General features: G+C 41.6%; 1 protein-coding gene across 10 annotated transcripts in view; it reads left to right on the top strand.

Annotated features, from left to right (window-relative positions):
- Nucleotides 1-20559, top strand: part of NCAM1 (neural cell adhesion molecule 1) — a 522274-nt gene that overhangs the window by 359825 nt on the left and 141890 nt on the right. For 4 of the 10 annotated variants that reach the window (XM_029572161.1, XM_029572162.1, XM_029572170.1 and 1 more), the window contains one exon: nt 12555-12557. The exons of the other annotated variants lie outside the window; for them this stretch is intronic. In XM_029572161.1, coding sequence (XP_029428021.1) covers nt 12555-12557 — 3 coding nt within the window. The remainder of the gene's footprint in view (nt 1-12554; nt 12558-20559) is intronic. 10 annotated transcript variants of the gene reach the window in all.

Genomic DNA, 20559 nt, shown 5'->3' with positions numbered 1-20559 from the left:
GACAAGCATCACAATTCAGTCACACAATATGTGTGACATCATCTGCTGTTGCCTTATCAGGTTCCTTCTCTCTCGTAGCTCAAAATGCACAGAATTTCTTGCACTGGTGTTGCCACACGCCCTCTCCTCAGTCTGTTTTTGTCTGCCTTGTGAATAGACAAACATTATTTCTCTCTTGACTCAATGAGGTACTCAAAACTTTGAATTAAAATACTTATTTTATTTATTTATTGTATTTATTTTATTTGTATTCCACTTTTCAGCACTTCAGAGTGGATTACATTTAGGTACTATGGGTAATGTCAGAAAAGATGGAAAAAAAGGGAATACGCAGGCACAAGATACCAGTTTTGTATCTACATGATATTTGCCTGAGATGTCTTGGACTAGACCATGATATTGCAAATTGTGGTCCCTCCATCAAAATGTCCCCATAAGCCTTACCTTTTTGAGATTTGAAGATAAAATATGAGCTTTCCAGCTCATCAGTTCAAGATAAGAGTTTCTCTTCACATTGGGAAAAGAAAAGAGACTGATCACTGTCATTGGGCTCTTGTGTGGAAAATACTGTTCAAACTCATTGGTGCCAGAAGATTTTGAGGTGCCAAAACCATTAGAAAAACTGGTGCTAAGAGATAAGTTGGAGATAAAGAAATATCATAGCATTGGCACCAAATATTTTGACATCAAATCACAATGCTGATGACGTGGTACTAAAACTTAATATTGCAGATGAACTACGCCGAAACATCTTGAGGCCAATATTCAATACTACTTAGCTGGTTAAGTAGGGACTTATCTAGCTAAGTGGGGGCCGCTGAATATACGGCTATGTTCAACGGGCACCACTTAGTCGGATAAGTACTTGTCTGACTAAGTAAATAACCGGATATCTTGTGGACGGACAATAGGCGTTTCAGAGTGGCGCTACTTTTCTGGTTAACTTAGTTGGATAAGTGCCAAGATTCAAACTTATCTGGTTAAGTTAACTGGATAAGTTAGACCTGCCATATAGCACAGCAATGCTTCTTAATATCCCATGTAAGTTAGCCAGATAAGTCTTATCTGGCTAACTTACCTAAATGTTTAGTTTTTAATATTGAGGCCCATTGTGCTGATAATGAGCCAGTGTCGAAACATCATGGTGCAAGAAAGTCTGTGCCAAAACATTATGACACAGACAAGACTTGGCACCGTCATCACACAGCTGGTATATAAAAGATTAAATATTGTCATGGCACCAATTCAAAAGAATCAAAACAAAATAGAGACTCCAGAATCGGGGAGTCAATGTTCCAAAAAGATGCCAATGCTTCGGCACCAAGTGAGTCCACAGAATAAGGATCCTTCAACTAGAAGAAAATCATCAAGAGACAACATGGGTAGAGAAAGATGACAAAAACATTTTTTATCGATCAGCAACTTGGGATCACTTCCATTGTGGAAAGCAGAAATAAAACCACCAGTAGGAAGCAGACAACCAGGGCTGCCTCTGCCTCCTTATCCGGAATGCCATTCCTTTATCCAAAAATTGACAGGTTTTGTGACCATTTATATGAAAGAAAAACCAAAGCATAAATCTGGGCAACTTTCTGTACAGACAACAAATCCACCATCCCAACATACAAAAGATCATAACAGATGTATCACTCCAGTAGGATGGGGAGTTCATGGTGACAAAATCGGAACATGAGGTAATTGGACAAAATGAGAATCAACACTGCACATCAGTCTACTAGAACTGAAGGCAATTTTCAATGATGAGTGAGTATTCAAAATATTACTCAAAAATAAGTCATTACAAATATAGAAAGACAATCAGCAATATTCTACATAAACAGGGAAGAACTGGTTCCTACCAACTTTGCAAAGAAGCTCTTATAATATGGAACTGGGCAATAACAAAAATGTTACAAATCACAGCAAAGGAAAGGACAACTTCCAGGCGAACAGGCTGAGTCACCATCTGCAGTCTCACATATAGTCACTTGATGCCGGGGGCGTTCCCAAAACGATGCGGTGTTTCGGGGGCGTGCCCCGGAATTTCGGGGGCGGGCCCGGGGGCATGGTCAAGGCCTCCGGACCAGCCCCCGGGACCGGAGGACGGAGCGGGGCTGCTGGCGACGCGCGCAAAGTTAAGGGGGGGGTTTAGATAGGGCCGGGGGGGGTGGGGAAGGGAGGGGAAGGTGGGGGGAGGGCGAAGAAAAGTTCCCTCCGAGGCCGCTCCGAAATTGGAGCGGCCTCGGAGGGAACATGCAGCTCGCGCTGGGCTCGGCACGTGCAGATCTTATAAAATCCAGCGTACTTTTTTAAAATCTGCCCCTTTGAGCCTATGGCTACAGCAGACATAAAGTTTGTCACATGGAAAACATTTTTAGCCGTTCTAACTTCCACATATAGACAGGGAAGATAACTTGCATATAGCTGTACATGTATCTATATATGCATGTATATGGACACATGAAAATCTATTCCTATATTTTATAACCTGTGCATATATGATCTACACAGGTTATAAAATATGCAGAACTGCACTCTGCAACATGCACTCACAAATAAAAAAAATGTGCAAATACATATTGCACTTATTTGGATAAATTCCAATTTATCCCGCTAAGTGGCTGTACTTACCTGGATAAGTTCGAATGTATCTGGCTAAGTAACAGCAAAGCTGCTACTTATGCAGATAAGTTTTAAAACCAATTATCCTGCTAAGTCAGATACCTGGATAAGTCAGATAGCCAGATAAGCAATGTACCTACCTAGACTGTTTTATTTTTTCTGTCCAGAGAAGTAGCAATTTTACTACTACTTAGCTGAATAAATCGAAATTTATCTGGATAAGTAGTGCACAACTGCAATACTCTTGTATTTTTACAACTAACTTTAAAAATATATGCATGGAGATTTTACCTATGTAATTTACATGCATTTAACACCCCCCCCCCCCCCCGAGTAAATCGGCTTTTATGCATGTAAGTCCAGAGATTTTCTAACATACATGCGGCATGAAATTACCAGTTTTACCAATTAGTCTACCAGTTCACCCAATCCATCTATAGATCATCAAATATGAATAAGCTGCCAAATTTACATATTTAAATTGCTTATAAAATAACAACTTGTTCATGTAAATATTGTCCATGCTGTGGCTTACCCCCTTTTTACATAGACATATTTACTTATAAAACAGCAAGTATATGCTATTTACATCTGTATGTGCTGATTTTTATACACACTATTCTTTGAGAATTTATCTTTTAGTGTATTTCAAGCTCACTTACCCTCCGAACACCCAGATATTAAAACATAAAGTAAAACTAAAGACACAACTAAAATTCTTACCAAAGGATGTATTGCAATTTCACCTAAATACAGCAAACATTACGTACATTCAGTTACAGAAGAGCCCTCTTATTTTACTTGGAAAGAATGAAGCAGAATAGAAACACAACATACTAGCAACAGTAGCATAGGATAGACTTAGTTTTTGGGTACTTGCCAGGTTCTTATGACTTCAATTGGCCACTGTTGGAGACAGGTTGCTGGGCTTGATGGACCCTTGGTCTTACCCAGTATGGCATGTTCTTATATTCTTATGTTATGTTTATTTCTTATGATATAAATAGGAAAGGCAAGTCCATAGGAAAATGGACCTTATCTCGGTGATTGTCACAATGCTTAGCTCATTGTTTTTGTTCAGTAGGCCACAATACTGAGCAACCTATAAAGTCTCACTACATACGAAAAGTATGTTAGTGAACCTAAACTCAACATCAATCCAAGATATCTGTAAAGCAGTGACATAATCAATAATCCATACCTTCACACAACATTAGACCAAGAAATGTGTATGGATAATATATTTCGCCAGTCTGTACTACGAAGCAAATTCATGTAAATCGTTACAACTTCCCACAGACTGATATTATTATTATTATTATTATTATTTTTAGATTTTTATATACCGGTGTTCCTATATGAAATAAAGATCACATCGGTTTACATTGAAACAGAACATGAAAATTGCCAAAAGGCATTACATAGAACAAGGTTATGAAACTTGGAACAGTGTACATAAGTTCAAAATTTAACAATAACGTTGTAACATTGATGACCAAAAGATAAAGGAGAAAAAAAAAAAAAAGACTTAAACAATTAAGTTGACAGGTCTTATTGAGCATAAAAATTAAAAATTGAGCATAAAAATTATAACGTATGGTATGGGTTGCAAGAAAAGAAAAAAAAAATGCTACAGTAGAATGCTACTCTAACACAGCCACACAGTCCCTCCCTGGGATGTTGAATTCAGCTATGGAACAGATTGAGAAGAGGATGCAAGGTGAAGCCAGCATAGGAAGTTCTGTGCATACTCAGAAAGTGAAACTAAAATTTATGAGCTATAAGAGGAAAGGATCCCAACTCAACGCCATCAGATGACATCACCCATACTGTGTGTTTGATTGTTCTGCTGTCCATGGAGAACACCTATTACAGGTAAGCAGTTTTGTATTTGAAATATGTTATTTCAGCTGCAGCACCATATGTATCACAGAGAACCTATTAGCAAGCAAATTCATGATATCAGCTCATGAATACCTTAAACAATGCAAATCAACATGGCTTGCTTAAAAAATTGCAAACTGAATTATTTGTCTCGAAGTTGGCTACAACTCTTGCTAACTTATTTCTGGAGCATTGGAACGCTAACACATATCCTTATGCTCCCATGGCCATTGTTTAATAAGCCCCCTCTCTTCCCCTGCCCCCCTCCCCAAAAGTACACCAAAACTCCATAGGTCTCCAAAGAGCCCCTGTCTCCACCCCCCCCCATGACCACCATCGCACATTGTTTGGTGGCATTTACCACTGCTGTATTTTTCTCCATACTATTTAACCATGAGGAAAAATACTGTAAGAATTGCAAAGCAGCAGGGCCATTGCAGCTTTGTGACAGCTGCACAGCTGTGGCATTTTTCCGTTGTGGAAAAATACTACAGCTTAGAGCAGGGGTCGGGAACCTTTTTGGCTGAGAGAGCCATGAATGCCACATATTTTAAAATGTAATTCCGTGAGAGCCATACTAACTACAACCCCCCGCCCCCCACCCTCCTGACTCTCCCAAGACCTACCAAATTAATTTACTACAACCCCCTACTCTCCTGACGCCCCCAAGACCTGCCAAAAGTCCCTGGTGATCCAGCGGGGGTCCAGGGCTCGCAGACAAATCTTTAATAAAAAAGTAAAAATCTAACAAAACCCCCCACCCTCCTGACGCCCCAAGACCTCCAAAATTAATTTACTACAAACCCCACCCTCCTGACCCCCCCCCAAGACCTGCCAAAAGTCCCTGGTGGTCCAGCGGGGGTCCGGGAGCGATCTCCTGGACTTGGGCTGTCGGCTGCCAGTAGTCAAAATGGCGCCGACGGCCCTTTGCCCTCACTATGTCACTGGGGTCGACCAATGGCGGCGGTAGCCCCTGTGACATAGTAAGGGCAAAGGCCGTCGACACCATTTTGATTACTGGCAGCCGACGGCCCTTTGCCCTTACTATGTCACAGGGGCTACCGCCACCATTGGTCGACCCCAGTGACACATAGTGAGGGCAAAGGGCCGTCGGCACCATTTTGACTACTGGCAGCCGACCGCCCAAGTCTAGGAGATCGCTCCTGGACCTCCGCTGGACTTTTGGCAGGTCTTGGGGGGGTCAGGAGGGTGGGGGACTTTGTTAGATTTTTACTTTTTTATTAAAGATTTGTCTGCGAGCCAGATGCAGCCATCAAAAGAGCCATATCTGGCTCCCGAGCCATAGGTTCCTGACCCCTGGCTTAGAGAATAAGCCTCTTAGATTGTATGTGCTGTCTTTTTCCTGACGGTCGATTCAGAAAGGCAAGAAATTAAATCTAAATCCAATTTCATGTCTTGAGTTTATCTCCGGGAATCAGTCTGATGTTCATATAAAGTTCTTGCCGTATTTAATTCTCTCTGACTTTAAAAGATACTTTCATTTTTCCTTTTTTTGTTCTCATTTTTCTGCTCATCTTTCACTGTCTCTATTTTAGGTATTTTGGTCTGTCTGTTGCTTTTTTCTGTTTTTCTCCATCAGTGTTCCATCCATCAGAAATTACCGATTTTCCTTATTCATGTACGTGTTGTTCTTTCTGTCTGTGGTTTATGCATTCACTATGCAACACTAGAGTATTTTTATTTTGTTTTCAGAGGGATAACCATATTAATCTGGTGTAGCACATACCTTTTGTCATTTTTATTTTGTTTTTGCATTTTTCATATGATTACAAGGCAGGAGCCTTCTTAGGACAGACCAGAGAATTAGCAATGTACCTACCTAGACTGTTTCATTTTTTTCTGTCCAGAGACTCGGCAAACTTTGCAAGTAAAATGATCTTAAAGGAATGCGTAAATATGGGCAACTAAAAAATGTTCTAATATGCTCATCCTCTTTATTTGTGGTTGTATAGCATTAAAATATAGTACTGCACATCTGCATTAGAGAAAATGATTTTTAAACAGTCATTTTTCCTGTCATTTTGAACTTTCTGCCAGTTTCACAAAACCAAGCTACTCTCTGACCCATCACTGAGCTTATTAGAGGGCTGCTGAAGGGGCCTGTTGCTCTCTGATACACAGAAGCTGCTGCTCTCTAAAAGCCTGGAGCCTAGTACTCTGACCTTTCCAGGAGGCTAAATAACAACTTGCTGAATTAAGGAGGTAGTCACGGCAGCATATGTGGATGCTGAAAAGCCATTACCTAGTCAGGTTAGGGCTCATTCCCCTAGGGCTCAGGCAATGTCATGGGCGAAAGTTAGATTGCTGTCTCCCTTCGACATTTGCCAAGCTGCAATGTGGTCTGCCTTACACAACTTTTCCAGGTATTATCATCTGGATGTACAGGCCTTTGCACACGCAGTTTTGACTGGACCACGGGCAGCCTCCCACCCTATTCGGGAGTAGCTTGGGTACATCCCATTGGTTCTGAATCATCTGTCTGGACGCTAAGAAATGAGAAATTACTATTTACCTGATAATTTCCTTTTCTTTAGACCAGACAGATGAATTCAGCTTCCTGCCCTTGGCTGCCGAATGATTGTGCTATGGTCCTCCTGTGTGGCTACTTGTTCCAGGGGTTACTGGTAAGTGTTAGTCCCTAGACTAGTGTTGATACATGTCTGAGCTCAGTGTTTCCTGTTGGCTGAGTACTGAACTGGTTATCTGTTATTAATCAAGTTTTCACTAGCCTGTCCATAGTTGACTTTTGAAGAGAATACTGGCAGGCTCATCTCACTGCAGGGGTATATATACTGTGGTGTCAGCTTTGCTTTGTCTCCATCTGCTGGTAGAGGTGCATAACCCTCTGGTTCTGAATTTATCTGTCTAATCTAAAGAAAAGGAAATTATCAGGTAATTGCCAATGGACAGAAACCTAAAGGACAGCACAGATGTGAAAGGATATTCATAGACTGCAGAACAATTTCTTGAGTCTACCTCACATTATTAAGAGGTGTTGGAGTAATCAGGGGAAAGAGCTGTCTCATGAGATAGAAAATTCTAACGCGAGCCAAATTAAAATGTTGATTGCTTTTTACATATACTGAACATTGAAAGATCAACCTACCATATTACCTGCTGAGTGCTATTCAAAACATACCACATCATATAAGCAATCACCTACTAAATTTCTTGCAGAAGAAACACCCGAGGATGCTGCACTAAAAGTTACTAGAATGCTAGGAAGGGAAAATACTTTACATATGAAACATTGACAGTTGTGTCTGAAGAACTGACTGTCTCCACTTTCTGCAGTTGAAACAGGGCTGTCTTCTTCATCCTGCCAGACCAATCTAGACATAAGGGGTTATGCATTCGGACCAGCAGATAGAGGCTAACAGTTTGCTGATGTCATCCCTTATAGGCTTCCATGCAGCCCTCAGCCTGCTAGTATTCTTTGTCTCCAGCAGATGGTAGGAGTGCATTCCATGCTCTAAGCTGATTAGTCCGGATTGAACTGGAGAAATAAAATTCAAAATTGGGCATCTGTTAGTGAAAGCATCAGACCCCCTCCCTTGGTTGAGCAGTGTTTTGGACCAGGGAGCTTCCAGAGTTTTTGGTTAAGGGAGTGTCTTGACAGTCATTGTGTCCTGTCTCCCCCCCCCCCCCCCCCAATATACTAATTTTTTTTTATCTCTTTAAAAAATAAAAGGCAGGAGAAGACAGCCTCATTAAGCTGCACATAATATTGTTTGGGGGGTTTCTTTTTTTTTCTTTTTTTTTTTTAAAGAACTAGTCAATTGCAGCAATAAGAGGCAGCTATGCGATCACTCCAAACTCTTTCTTCAGCAGGTGAGTGTCTGACTTGGGATTTTCCTTTGAGGTATTCTTGCCTCCATTTTTTTTCAGCAATTGGGCTGGCCTATTGCTTCTAGCTCAGAGCATGGAAAGAAGCCCATGCTGTATGCACTATATGGGACATGCCAGCAGGCTGTGAGAGAGATATATTATACCGTGTTTGCAGGAAGAAGAAGCAGACAGAGTAGCAAACACAATCTACTGTCTTGAGGAAGTTTGCAGAGGCAGGATAGACGGTCCAGTCTGTTCATGCCAGCATGCCTACTGTCTCAATGGGAACGGTAGCCATTTTGGCAGCACAGCCAGTGGATTCAGATCAGAGCCCGCCTTCCTTGATTCCTGTGAACATGGAGGAATTCCCATGGGCCCGCGATTGCTCTGACCTTTAAAGGGCCAGTGTCTTTGTTTCCTGAAATAGGTCTTCCTCTTTCTGGGCTTCCTTATCCACAAAATTTTTTAAATGCCTTTATCAGGCATTTTTGATGGGGCAAGGTTCTGCCTCAGGACCCTCTCCAGTGCTGCCTATACCTCCCTGATTCAGACAGAGGAGACAGGCAGGTAAAGAGGAAGAAGAAGATCATGGAAGTGATGAAAAGTCCTCCAGATCAAATTCATCGCTATTGGACCACAGGAATCTGAGGGCAAGTGACAGTAAGGGAGAGTTGGAGGACAGTTAGACTTTTTCATTTCACAGGGATAGGCTTATGTCTCAGTTCTTACATGTTCTGAATATTGCTGAGGAGAAGGAGCAGGAAGCATTGGAGGATCCTATTATGACTAGCTTGAGGAAGCCCTCAAAATCTTTTCCTTTGCACAAGTCAGTAAAGGATCTAATAAATATGCCATGGGAGTCCCCTGAGGCTGATTTCAAGGGAAGATGGATGCTGACAAGGATGTATCCTCTGGTTTTGCGGGAAACAGAGAGATTGAGGTTTACCAAAGTGATTGCATCAGTTTGTGCAGTTACAAAGAGGACTGTCCTAGTGGAGGTAGGAGCAGGACAGAGAGATTGAATCTATGCTAAAACAAGCCTCCTTCAGACTTCTTCAGATAGCAGCATGCAGCTGTATTGTGACAAGGGCTGACTTGCTCATGACACAGCATGTTCAGGAAATTTTCTGGAGGCAGCAGGCTCGGTTCATGGGGAGGTGGCTAGGCTATAGAACCAGGGGCAGCCTTTATGGCAAATGTGCTTTTTGACTTGGTAAGTACCATGGTGAAAAGAATGGCTTCTGTTATCACAGTTTAATGTCTGTTGTGGCTTCTGAATTAGTCTGCGGATTCCATCTCTAAAACTAATCTGACCAAGCTGCCTTTTAAAAGAAACGTTTGTTTGGAGAAGATCTTGAGAAGCTAGCTAAAGCTTAGGGTGACTCCAAAGTGCCCAGACCCAGAGGACAAGCCTCAGTCAATATTCCATTTATTTTGTTGTTCTGAAGTAAGAATGATACTTCCGGCCTATTCTGGACCTGATAGGAGTCAGCAAGGCTCTGAAGGTTCTGCATATCAGGATGGAAATTTTCAAACTGATTCTGGTTGTAAGGCAAGGAGAGTTTCTAACCTCGCTGTATCTGATGAAAGTGCATTTCCATATACCAGTAAGACAGGAACATCAGAAATATCTTCATTTTGCAGTGTTAGGTGAGCATTTTCAATTCAAAGCGCTGCCTTTCCACCTAGCTTTGACTCCCAGAACCTTCTGAAAAGTGATAGTAGTAGTGATGACATTTTTGCATCAAGAAGGAATATTGGTTCATCAGTAATTGGATAATTGGTTGATATAAGTGACATCTGTTCAGGAAAGTGAGTCTGCTATGGCAAGAACGATGCTTTTGCAGGAGCTGGGATGGATGATCAATCTGGCCAAAAGCAGGTTACATCTGTCTTAGTCTCTAGTATATTTAGGAGCTGTTTTCAACACGAAGAGAGATTGTGTTCATCTAACAGGACAACTGATTCAGAAGCTTTAAGGTCAAGTTCAAATGTTGATGAATACACGGAGGCTGACTGTCTGGAGCTACTTTCAACTGCTGAAATGAATGGCAGCTGCTTTGGATTTGGTTACTTGGAAGAAAACTTATGAGACCCTTACAAAAAAAGGCTGCTTTGTCCCAGTCAGATCCACAGTCTCACAACTACCAGTTGAGAGTTACAGTTCTAGAACCAGTGCGGATCATCTTGCATTGGCGGCAGTGGCATAGCTACGGGTGAGCCTGGATGGCTATGACTTTATTTCCTCAAGAGTCTTTCATGAGGTACTTTGTCAGATGCTTTCTGAAAATTCAGTACACTGTAACTGGCTCACCTTTATCCATATGTTTATTCACACCTTCAAATAAATGTAGCAGATTGGTGAAGCAAGAGTTCCCTTGGCTAAATACATGTTGGCTTTATCTCATTAAACTATGACTATCTATACGTTCAGTAATTTTGTTCTTTATAATATTTTCAATTCTTTTTCCTGGCACTGATGTCAGACTCACTGATCTGTAGTTTCCTGGATCATCCTGGAACCCTTTTTAAAAACTGGTGTAATGATGGCCACTCTCCAGGTACTATAGCTGATTTTAATGATAGTTTACAAATTACTAATAGTAATTTTGCAATTTCATTTTTCAGATCTTTCAGTACTCTGGGATGTATACCATCTGTTCCAGGTAATTTGCTACTCTTTAGTTTGTCAGTTTGCTCTATTACATCATACAGGTTCATTGAGATTAGTTTCAGCTCCTCTGAACCATCGCCTTCAAAAATAATTTCTGGTGGGACTTCCAGTGATGCACTAAGCAGGAAGGCAGCTGCACATTTTGGCTCCTGCTAAGCTTAGAAAATCCAGCTATTAAATCTATTTCAATGACACCGAGAGGGAAATGTCTTCTGCTAAAAAGGTTCTGTTCTCTCATTATGGGCTAAAAAGACTGGTAAGCAAAAACAAGAGAAACAAAAAGAAGTGGTTAAGATGCATGTGGAGGCCAATTTGGCCTCAGATGATGAAACAGGTGATGATCTGCCTAAAATGGGGGAAAAAACAGAGTACCTGCCTAAGTTGATGGAGAAATTTGCAGATGTGGTCTCCCAAAAGCTGGATGCTCAGCTGGGAATTACAGTTAAGAATGTAGCATAAATCATAGAAAATGTGCCTAATAACATGGCGTGACTCGAGGCAGCGGAGGGAAGTGTTGGCAATTTGGAAAGCACAATGACCTCGCTCACAGCGAAAGTGGATAAAACAGATTGTCAATATAACACTATATGGGGAAAAATTGTCAATCTTGAAACTTAAACATGTCGTCGTGATTGGGCTGCCTGAAAAAACTGAGGGCAGAGATGCGGGAGCCTTGTTTGCAAAATGGTTGCCAAACCTGTTTGCTCTTCATCCTGCTAAAGGGTGGTAAAAATTGGCAGGACATACTGGTCTCTTGCTCCAACTCCGGGCCCTAATGCTCACCCCAGGGAGGTAGTTATCAAACTGTACAACCTTTAAGGATAAGTGCAAGATCCTAAATGCTGCATGGGAGACAGGAGAGCTAAGGTACAAGGGAAACAAAATAATGATATTTCCTGACTTTCTCCCAAACTTCAGAAGAAGCAGCAGAATTTTATGGCAGTCAAGAAGTTTCAAAAATTAAACATCCGTTGTGTGATGCTATACTGTGTGTCGCTAAGTATAGTAGTGGAGGGCAAGCCTTTAATTCTGGAAAATCTTAAAGCGGCAGAAAGATAGCTTGAGAAATTGAGAAAAGAACAGATGGCAGCAACCCAAAGTGTGCAACAGTAACCATTTTGTCTTTTCCCTATGGGTGATCAGAGAGTGCTTTGACAGGAAATGTGACTGATGTTAAAAATCTTCTAATGGATGTGGAAACTGGGGAGTGTAAGAGTACTGAATATTTTTCTTTATTTTTTGTTATGGGCTTCTTGCTGCTGAGCCCCCTTCATTTTTCTTGTGGCATGGGTCTCGTGGGGGGAGGAGACCATGTAATGGCAGATGCAGGGGACATCAAAGGTGAGAGAACATGCATGCACATTGCGCCAAGTGTTGGGCCCCTAAATCTGTGCATTTACTAGTGATGCTGCAGCAGCAGAGCATCAGTGTGATCAGCAGTTATAATAGATATGCTCAGATCCTGTGTTATGAGGGGAAGATGTTCTTTTTTGCATATTTGCGATTTGGAGGTGGAAAAGCAGAGAAGGTTAACTGCATCAGCATTTGGATGATACCTGACTGATGTGGACATGAATGCTTCTGGTGGAGTGAGAGTTGGATAACGCAGTGTCTGTTTTGTTTGGACTTAGACGAGATCTGCTAATCATTCTGGGGGTCTGTTATGTGAGAGGCCTAGAGCTTGGTGTTGGGGTGAAATGAGTAGAGGGAAGGATAAGATGGGGTGGAGGGGAGGGTTAGGGAAAGGCCTACTCGCCCGGTTTTTCCCACCGAGGAGTGCTAAAGTTTGTCCTATTTCATTGGGGATTGGAAGGGTGGTAAGTTTCACTGTTATATGTTTCTGAGAGTATGGGGGAATAGAAGGGGAGAGTTTTCATTAAGTTTGTGGGGTTTAATGTGATCTATTGGAAAAAGAGAACATGGCATACTGTTAGAATTTACCTAACTAGAGAAGGTATATATGATGAATTGCAATCCTATTATGGCTCAATACATTGTAAAAATCTTACAAATAGCAAGAGCAATGTCAAGGATATCATCTACCCTGGAAAGCTATATTTGCAGTGTAGAGTACTGTGCAGAATTCCAGGGGTGTACCAGTTGTATTATGCACTTAATTTAATTTAAATACCAAAATTAAATGTTTCCTTAAACGTAAGGGGAATCTCTTCACTCATTAAACGACATAAAGTAGATATCCTTTTACTGCAGGAAACACATCTCACAGTAGCAGAGCACAAAAAGCTCAGGGAGGGATGGGTAGGTCAAGTGTATTACTCTGCCTATAATACTAAAAGTAGGGGAATGTGCACCCTAGTCCACAAAAATTTGCTCTAAAGGGTAAACCAAAGGCTAGTAGATCCTGAAGGGAGGTATGTTATGAACTTTTGACAACTTTTAATCTTACAGATATCTGGAGGCACTATCACCCTAATGAAATGGACTACACATATTAGTCTCCCTGGCGACTATTTCCTGTGTACTCCCAACTTTGTGTCACAGACTCATAGCAGTAAGATTCTGGAGTGTTTCATTTCAGATCACCACCCAGTTGAGGTGTACATAGATCTTGCCCTTCCTGCATCCAGATGCTCCACTTGGAGACTCAGTACCTCGTTACTGGGGGATAAACATTTTCCTGACCTATTAAAGACAGTCGTGGAGGAGTTTAATACCTACAATCCTGAAATGGAATATAGGCCAGTACTAAGATGAGAGGCCTTTCAAGGAAAAATAATTTCATATACAAGTTACTTGTAGAAAGTGCGGAGACATAAAGCTGATGAGCTCTTATTAAAGACCCACGAGTTGGAGATTAAACACAAAGATTGTTCACATGCTATATTAAAGGAGTTAGATCATAGGAGAGCGCTTAAATCACTTGAAATAAGAAAAGTTGGGAAAGAAATGAAATATATCAAAGCAAACCTTTATGAATATGGAAAGTTTGGTTCCTACCAGGCAGTGGTGGTCAGGAAGAGGGTTGGGGCTATGGTAACAATGGTGCGAAAACCCTCAGGAGACATATCGCTAGACTCCAAAGAGATAGAGGAGCAATTTCTACGCTATGTGGCCTTGTATAAAGAGGTTGATCTTGACAGTATCCAAGGATTTCTATCTACGTTGCTTTTTCCAAAGCTTACAGAGGTGCAGCAGTATCAGTTGAAGGCACCCATCACATGCCTAGAGATCCAGGAGGCAGTCAAGGCGTTGCCGGGGGGAACATGCCCTGCACCCATGCATAAGACTACACCCTGTCTTGATTGCCTTTTTATCAAACACAATTAATCAGCTAGGGGACCCGGGAGGCTCCCTAGGGGATATGGTGGATGCACATATCTCTTTGATATTTAAAAGGGGGAAGGATACCCTTGATTGTGAGTCATATAGGCTCATATCCCTACTAGACTTGGACATCAAAAAAACTGGCTAAAATGTTAGAGCATAGGCTTGAGCCCCTCCTAGGAGGGCTAATACACTCTGATCAAACTGGATTTGTTAAAGGGAGGGTGTCCACGACAAACACCAGGTGAGTATTTAACATCCTCCACAATGCACAGGTTAAGAGACTACCTGGGTTGCTGGTTTCGTTGGATGCAGAAAAGGCGTTTGGGGTGTTGTTTACCATTTATATTTGCTTTTTTTCAGTAGATTGGGCACCCTAACCAATACCAGGCCTGGATTACAGCAATGTGTGCAAATTCACGAGCACGTTTAGTACTGAATGGATCTCTGACTTTGCCCATTTCCATTCACCGAGGCACTAGACACGGTGGCCCACTATCGTCCTTGCTGTTTCATTTGGTAATAGAACCCCTTGCAATGGCCATATGGGCGAACCCTGATATCAAGAGCATTAAGGTAGGAGGAAGAGAGCACAAAGTCTCTATATATGCTGATAATCTCTTGCTGATCCTTACACACCCAAATATTTTGGAGCTTGATTCTCAGTTTGAAGTCTTGGCAGTGTACAAGCTGATTTATGACAAATCAGAAATCATTTAGCTAGGGCATAATACAAAGGTGCCCGACTGTCTTTTTGGAATGCGGGAAGTACATGAGGGAATAATATATGTGGGTATATCTGTGCCTAGAAATAATAAGGAACTCTATGCCAGGAATTATTTGCCTCTGTTAGCAAATATTTGGCAGCAACATTTTAAAGACTGGGAGGATATCCCAGTATCCTGGGCAGGCTGAATTAATTTGGTCAAAAGGACTATACTTCCAAAATTATTACATAGAAACATTCTGACTGCAGAAAAGAACCAAATGGTCCATCTAATCTGCCCAGCAAGCTTATGGTAGTTACTGCTGGCCATATAAGCCACCTTTCTAATTATCAGTTTCCCAGACTGTCAAAAGTCAGGGCCCTTGTTGGTTGTTGTTTGAGTCAGGGCCCTTGGTTGCACTCTTTCAACTCAGATGTTCAAAGACGTGCATAGCCAGGTGAGTAGGTTTATATGGAATTTTAAACTGGCAAGAATTAAGTTGAGAACTCTCTAGCAGCCTAAAACAAAAGGGGAAATGACTTTGCCTAATTTTAAAGCATTGTACTGGGCAGCACAATTGATGGGTCTCAAGCAGTGGCTCATAACCAAAGATCTGTGTTGGTTGACCTTTGAACAAGAGCAAGTGGAAAAGTTAGTCTAGCTATACTTCCATTTTTGCCAACTTCTTCTCTTCTTAGTTGACGAATTTGCAGGAAAAGTCCCATTATTGCTCATACCTTACAGATATGGTGGCAGGTGACAAAGTATATGGGTAGTGAAATCGAACAGCTTCTGCCTATAAATCCCGTATACAAAAGCTCCAATATTTCATGGTGTACTTTTTCTCCTGTCTTTAGGGTTTGGAGGGATAAGGGGCTGTTTTTTGTGGAGTTGCTGTGGGATGAAGATGGGTTCTTAATTCACCAGGAGCTAGTAGATGATTTTGAACTGGAAGATAAGTTGCCAGCTTCTTATTTGCAGATAAGGAGAACTTTAGGCACCAAATCACATCTGCATGCCCCTCCTCTGCGTCCGCTCAATAGAATGGAAAGTTATATGTGTGCTCTGAATGTTAGGTCCAAACGGATCAATAAATCATATGACTGAATGATCTCTCTGGTGTATCCAAAAATTAGCTATATTCAATACCACTGGGAGTTGTCTGACTGACATCATACGGGTGCGCTGTCTCAGGTTTTTCCCCCTTATTCTTCCATTGCTTTAGATGGTTTTGTGTATGTGTGGCTACATGCGGGTTTTCTATTAATGACGAAGAGAACAAAAGAATAATAGGTGAATATAAAGGCATTAAACATTATGGGGTAGATTTTCAAAGGGTTACGCGCGTAACGCCTGAAAACCTACCCCTGTGCGCGCCGAGCCTATTTTGCATAGGCTCGGCGGCACCCGCAAGCCCCAGGACGCACATATGTCCCGGGGCTTTAAAAAATGGGCGGTTCGGGGGCGGGCCAGAATCCTTCTGCACAGTGGCCTGTGCCGGGGGATGGCGAGCCAGTGCGCGCAAGTTACGCCTGCCACAGGCAGTCCAGAGGCAGGCGTAACTCAATGAAATAAGGTGGGGGGGGATTTAGGTAGGGCTGGGGGGTGGGTTAGAATAGGGGAAGGGAGGGAAAGGTGGCGGGGGGGGGGGGGGGGAACGACCAAAAAAAAAGTTCCCTCCAAGGCTGCTTCGATTTCGGAGTGGCCTTGGAGGGAACGGGGAAAGCCATCGGGCCTCCCCTAGGGCTCAGCACGTGCAAGGTGCACAAGTGTGCACCCCCATGCACACGCCGATCCTGGATTTTATAACATGCGCGCGCATGTTATAAAATTGGGTGTACATTTGTGCGCGCCGGGTAGCGCGTACAAATGTACCCCACGCGCATAATATTAAAATATTAAAAGTGTTCAACAGGCTTGGACATTGTTTAAAAATACAATCCTAGAGGCACAGTCCATATGTATTCCACGCATTAAGAAAGGTGGAAGGAAGGCAAAACGATTACCATCATGGTTAAAAGGTGAGGTGAAAGAGGCTATTTTAGCCAAAAAATCATCCTTCAAAAATTGGAAGAAGGATCCATCTGAAGAAAATAGGATAAAACATAAGCATTGTCAAGTTAAGTGTAAAACATTGATAAGACAGGCGAAGAGAGAATTTGAAATGAAGTTGGCCATAGAGGCAAAAACTCATAATAAAAACTTTTTAAAATATATCTGAAGCAAGAAACCTGTGAGGGAGTCGGTTGGACCATTAGATGACCGAGGGGTTAAAGGGGCTCTTAGGGAAGATAAGGCCATTGCAGAAAGACTAAATGAATTCTTTGCTTCTGTGTTTACTAATGAGGATGTTGGGGCGATACCAGTTCCGGAGATGGTTTTCAGGGGTGATGAGTCAGACGAACTGAACGAAATCACTGTGAACCTGGAAGATGTAGTAGGCCAGATTGATGAACTAAAGAGTAGCAAATCACCTGGACCGGATGGTATGCATCCTAGAGTACTAAAGGAACTAAAAAATGAAATTTCTGATCTATTAGTTAAAATTTGTAATCTATCATTAAAATCATCCATTGTACCTGAAGACTGGAGGGTGGCTAATGTAACCCCAATATTTAAAAAAGGCTCCAGGGGCGATCCGGATAACTATAGACCAGTTAGTCTGACTTCAGTGCCGGGAAAAATAGTGGAAACTATTCTCAAGATCAAAACCGTAGAGCATATAGAAAGACATGATTTAATGGAACACAGTCAACACGGATTTACCCAAGGGAAGTCTTGCCTAACAAATCTTCATTTTTTTGAAGGGGTTAATAAACATGTGGATACAGATGAACCGGTAGATGTAGTGTATTTGGATTTTCAGAAGGCGTTTGACAAAGTCCCTCATGAGAGGCTTCTATGAAAACTAAAAAGTCATGGGATAGGAGGCGATGCCCTTTCGTGGATTACAAACTGGTTAAAAGACAGGAAACAGAGAGTAGGACTAAATGGTCAATTTTCTCAATGGAAAAGGGTAAACAGTGGAGTGCCTCAGGGATCTGTACTTGGACCAGTGCTTGTCGAAATATTTATAAATGAACTGGAAAGGAATACGATGAGTGAGGTAATCGAATTTGCAGATGATACAAAATTATACAGAATAGTTGAATCACAAGTGGATTGTGATAAATTTCAGGAGGACCTTGAGAGACTGGAAGATTGGGGATCCAAGTGGCAGATGAAATTTAATGTGGACAAGTGCAAGGTGATGCATATAGGGAAAAATAATCCATGCTGTAGTTACACAATCTTAGGTTCCATATTAGGAGCTACCACCCATGAAAAAGATCTAGGCGTCATAGTGGATAATACATTGAAATCGTCAGCTCAGTGTGCTGTAGCAGTCAAGAAGGCAAACAATGTAAGAAATTATTAGGAAGAGAATGGTGAATAAAACGGAAAATGTCATAATGCCTCTGTATCGCTCCATGGTGAGACCATACCTTGAGTACTGTGTACAATTCTGGTCGCCACATTTGAAAAAAGATATAGTTGCACTGGAGAAGATACAGAAAAGGGTGACCAAAATGATAAAGGGGATGGAACAGCTCCCCTATGAGGAAAGGCTAAAGAGGTTAGGGCTGTTCAGCTTGGAGAAGAGACGGCTCAGGGGGATATGATAGAGGTCTTTAAAATCATGAGAGGTCTAGAACAGGTAAATGTGAATCGGTTATTTACTGTTTCGGATAATAGAAGGACTAGGGGGCATTCCATGAAGTTAGCAAGTAGCACATTTAAAACTAATCGGACAAAGTTCTTTTTCACTCAATGCACTATTAAGCTCTGGAATTTGTTGCCAGAGGATGTTGTTAGTGTAGTTGGTATAGCTGGGTTTAAGAAAGGTTTGGGATAAGTTATGCGAGGCGAAGTCCATTAACTGCTATTAATCAGTTTGACTTAGGGAATAGCTACTGCTATTATTGACATCAGTAGCATGGGATCTGCTTAGTGTTTGGGTACTTGCCAGGTATTTGTGGCCTGGACTTGCCACTGTTGAAAACGGATTGCTGGGCTTGATGAATCCTTGTTTCAACCCAGTATGGCAATTTCTTATGCTCTTATGGTCTTATGTTCCATCAACAATTAACTTTGGGCATTCTTTGGGAAGACTGTGAACCTTGTTTACATGGAAGATAGGGATGTGCATTCATCACATCTGTTTCGGCAGGTACACACATACCTCGCCAACTTTCTACTACAGTTAAAAACTGGATATTATGCTTGTATTTTTAATAATGAAATATGCGCATAAAACCCGTTTTTTTTTTTGCATATATGAGAAAATCAGCGAGATACATGCATATCAACAGAAATGAAGGTACAGAGAAGGGCTACCAAAATGATAAGGGGAATGGAACAACTCCCCTATGAGGAAAGACTAAAGAGGTTAGGACTTTTTAGCTTGGAGAAGAGACGACTGAGGGGGGATATGATAGAGGTGTTTAAAATCATGAGAGGTCTAGAACGGGTAGATGTGAATCGGTTATTTACTCTTTCGGATATAGAAAGACTAGGGGGCACTCCATGAAGTTAGCATGGGGCACATTTAAAACTAATCGGAGAAAGTTCTTTTTTACTCAACGCACAATTAAACTCTGGAATTTGTTGCCAGAGAATGTGGTTCGTGCAGTTAGTATAGCTGTGTTTAAAAAAGGATTGGATAAGTTCTTGGAGGAGAAGTCCATTACCTGCTATTAAGTTCACTTAGAGAATAGCCACTGCCATTAGCAATGGTTACATGGAATAGACTTAGTTTTTGGGTACTTGCCAGGTTCTTATGGCCTGGATTGGCCACTGTTGGAAACAGGATGCTGGGCTTGATGGACCCTTGGTCTGACCCAGTATGGCATTTTCTTATGTTCTTATGTTCTTATGGATATACAAATGCACACCCCTAATGGAAGGACGCACTGAAATGATTGTGCCATTATGAGGGTGATGGTACTGTAGAAAGTGCCTGTAAATAAACTTGGCATGATTAGAATCCGTAGAGGGCCTTTTGTTTTCTTGTGTTTCAGTACTCTGTGGAAAGAAGGAAAGAGATTGCTTCTTTGATAGGCCTTGTGAAGTGCAATGAAAGGGATTACCCATTCATTGTGTGGGCACCTAGGGTTAGTGGATGTGGTGGTATGGGATTCAGCTTTCCCTTAGAGCTTTCAGGCAATTGAGATTGAGAAGAGGGAGGGTGGATTTGGAAGGCCTAAGGCTTTCTATCCCGGTCACAAAAAATTCCCGTTCCCCTCAAGTGCTTTATATATTTTAGATGTAAAATCCAATCTGGATCATAATGATAAGACTTTTCTGGGGAATAGCATTTGTGCCGTGTTTTTTTTCCCCATTAATTTTCAGTTTTTTCCCATTTCATTATTGAATAAGAGTATATTCTGCTACATATCCTTAAGGGATTTTTTGTTTGTTTTTATTCTACCATTAGATCTTATCAAAGGACAACATTGTTTTTGCCAAATGTTCTTCACTCAGGCACACGCAATCCTG

The sequence above is a fragment of the Rhinatrema bivittatum genome, chromosome 12, assembly GCF_901001135.1.
Source record: "Rhinatrema bivittatum chromosome 12, aRhiBiv1.1, whole genome shotgun sequence".
Taxonomy (NCBI): Eukaryota; Metazoa; Chordata; class Amphibia; order Gymnophiona; family Rhinatrematidae; genus Rhinatrema; species Rhinatrema bivittatum.
Note: the sequence above shows the minus strand (reverse complement) of the source record. Positions and strands in the feature narration are given on the sequence as shown.